Source organism: Aotus nancymaae, unplaced genomic scaffold (assembly GCF_030222135.1).
Source record: "Aotus nancymaae isolate 86718 unplaced genomic scaffold, 86718_ANA_hifiasm-v0.15.2.pri h1tg000028l, whole genome shotgun sequence".
NCBI lineage: Eukaryota > Metazoa > Chordata > Mammalia > Primates > Aotidae > Aotus > Aotus nancymaae.
This window is the reverse complement of record NW_026988441.1, coordinates 31,182,815-31,184,964: the sequence shown is the minus strand read 5'-3', so window position 1 is coordinate 31,184,964 and position 2,150 is coordinate 31,182,815. Positions and strand designations below refer to the sequence as shown.

At 59.0% G+C, this 2,150-nt stretch overlaps 1 protein-coding gene across 3 annotated transcripts in view; it reads right to left on the bottom strand.

The window, feature by feature from the left end:
- RFX1 (regulatory factor X1) overlaps positions 1 to 2,150 on the bottom strand; it is a 62,148-nt gene that overhangs the window by 1,289 nt on the left and 58,709 nt on the right. For all 3 annotated transcript variants that reach the window (XM_012457819.2, XM_012457818.3, XM_064381766.1), the window contains exons 17-20: positions 1,007 to 1,156; positions 688 to 896; positions 271 to 424; positions 141 to 186 (exon numbers count right to left, since the gene is read on the bottom strand). In XM_012457819.2, the coding sequence (XP_012313242.2) occupies positions 141 to 186; positions 271 to 424; positions 688 to 896; positions 1,007 to 1,156 (559 nt within the window). The remainder of the gene's footprint in view (positions 1 to 140; positions 187 to 270; positions 425 to 687; positions 897 to 1,006; positions 1,157 to 2,150) is intronic.

Here is a 2,150-nt window from a genome sequence, read left to right as displayed (position 1 = left end):
CTGGGGCACAGGGACCAAGTCCGGCTCGGGGTGGGGTGGCAACGCCCCCGGGGCCCCGCGGCTTCCTCCTCCACCCTAGCCCCTCGGTTGTCTGCCACCCCCACGACCCCGCGCCCTGGGTGGGAACACGCTTCACCTACCTTTGTCGGGGTCCAGGGGATTCAGGGAGGTGGCCAGATTGGCGAACTAGAGGGAAGAGAGAAGAAAAACGGTGAGGGTCCTGCCACCTGGCACTCCGCTCGCACGGCCCCAGTTCCCTGCTGTGCGCACCTCGCCCATGACGGCGATGGGGGTTTCGCCCTTGGCCTGGGCTACACGGTGCTCGATCAGGTAGTACATGTACTCGTCGTAAAGCAGCCGGATGAGGTGGAAGGAGCCGAAGCTGGCCGCGCTGCGCAGGGTCAGGTCACGTATCACCATGGAGCTGGGGAGGGCAACAGAGAAGACAGTCAGGCCCCGCCCCGCCCAACCCCTTGCCCCCTCCCCACCGCGATGCGCCCGGCCTCGCACCAACTCAGCGACCAGCCTGGACACCGCACAGACTTCCCTGGGGCGAACATGGTAGAGAGTCCAGGGCCCCAGCCAGCCAGCCTGCAGGCTCGGGTCTTTGTAGAAGAGTACCTGAGCCCCCCAGGGACGCGGGGACTTCCCTGGTGCCGCCCAGGCCCGAACCCACCGCCAGCGCACCTGTAGAAGGACCACTTGAGGAGGAAGAGTTTGGCGGCCTTGGGGAAGCCGGCGCTGCCCTGGTAGGGCTTGAGCACCTGGCTCACCACACCGTCCAGCCAGGCCGCCCACTGCTCCAGCGAGTTCTGCTGCTGCAGCGTCACCTTGAAGTCCTGCTCCAGCCGCTGCACCACGCGGTCCTCGCAGCGGCACACCCACGAGGCCTGTTCCTGCGGCACAGCGTGCAGACGGGCAGGTGCCCGGGGCTCAGCCACCATCACCCCGGCCTGGAGCGCCCCGCCGGGCTGCCCCTCGCTCACCCGCCCCGCCCCGCGCTCACCTGCACGTTGGCGAAGTCCACGCGGTTGAGGTCGCTCAGCATCTGATTGATCTGCGCGGTGTTCTGCAACACAGCGCGCGCTGCCTGCGCCAGGTGGTTGAGAGACGTGTAGCGCCGCAGTGTCTGTGCGAAGGCGCCGGCCGCGGCCACCTGCATGCAGGGATGGGGGGCTTGCTGCTTCCGAGGAACCCCAGCCCACCAGCCTTAGCCCCACCTCGCTGCAACTTCGCCAAGCCTGTTTCCTTTTTGCTAAAAAAGGAGGGATGTGCCTCGCTACTTCTGTTGGGACACAGAAGGGTTGGAACCTTCAAACTTTGGGTGTACACTCACAAGCGCCGCCCCTCTCCCCAATTCAGTTTACTGTGTTCTGACCAGGGCACAGTATTTTAAAAAATTTTTTATTTTTAAAAAAACAACAATTGAGACAGGGTCTCGCCATGTTGCCAGATTGGTCTCAAACTTCTAGCTTCAAGTCATCCTCCTGCCTCAGCCTCCCAAACTGTTGGGAATGAGCCACCGGCCAGAAAGAGTCAATCTTTTTTTTTTTTTAGACGGAGTCACGCTCTGTTGCCCAGGGTGGAGTGCAGTGGCACGATCTCAGCTCACTGCAACCTCAAGCAACTCTCCTGCCTCAGCCTCCCGAGTAGCTGGGATTACAGGTGCCCGCCACCACACCCGGCTGATTTTTGTATTTTTTAAAAACTATTATGCCCTACATATATGCATGATTTTTGTATTTTTAATAGAGATGGGGTTTCACCATGTTGACCAGGCTGGTCTCAAACTCCTGACCTCATGATCCGCCCGCCTGGCCTCCCAAAGTGCTGGGATTACAGGCGTGAGACACTGCGCCCGTTTTTTTTTTTTTTTTTTTTCAAGGAAAGTACACAATAGAAAATATGGAGGGCGCTGCGGTAGAAAGGGTGAACACTGCTTTGACAAACGTTTCATTTTCTTTTTTCTTTTTTTTTTGAGACTGAGTCTCAGAAATCTCCCTCTGTCGCCCAGGCTGGAGTGCAGTAACACAATCTCGACTCACTGCAACCTCCGCCTCCCAGGTTCAAGCTATTCTTGTGCCTCAGCCTCCCGAGGAGCTGGGACCACAGGCACACACCACTATGCCCGGCTAATTTTTCTATTTTAA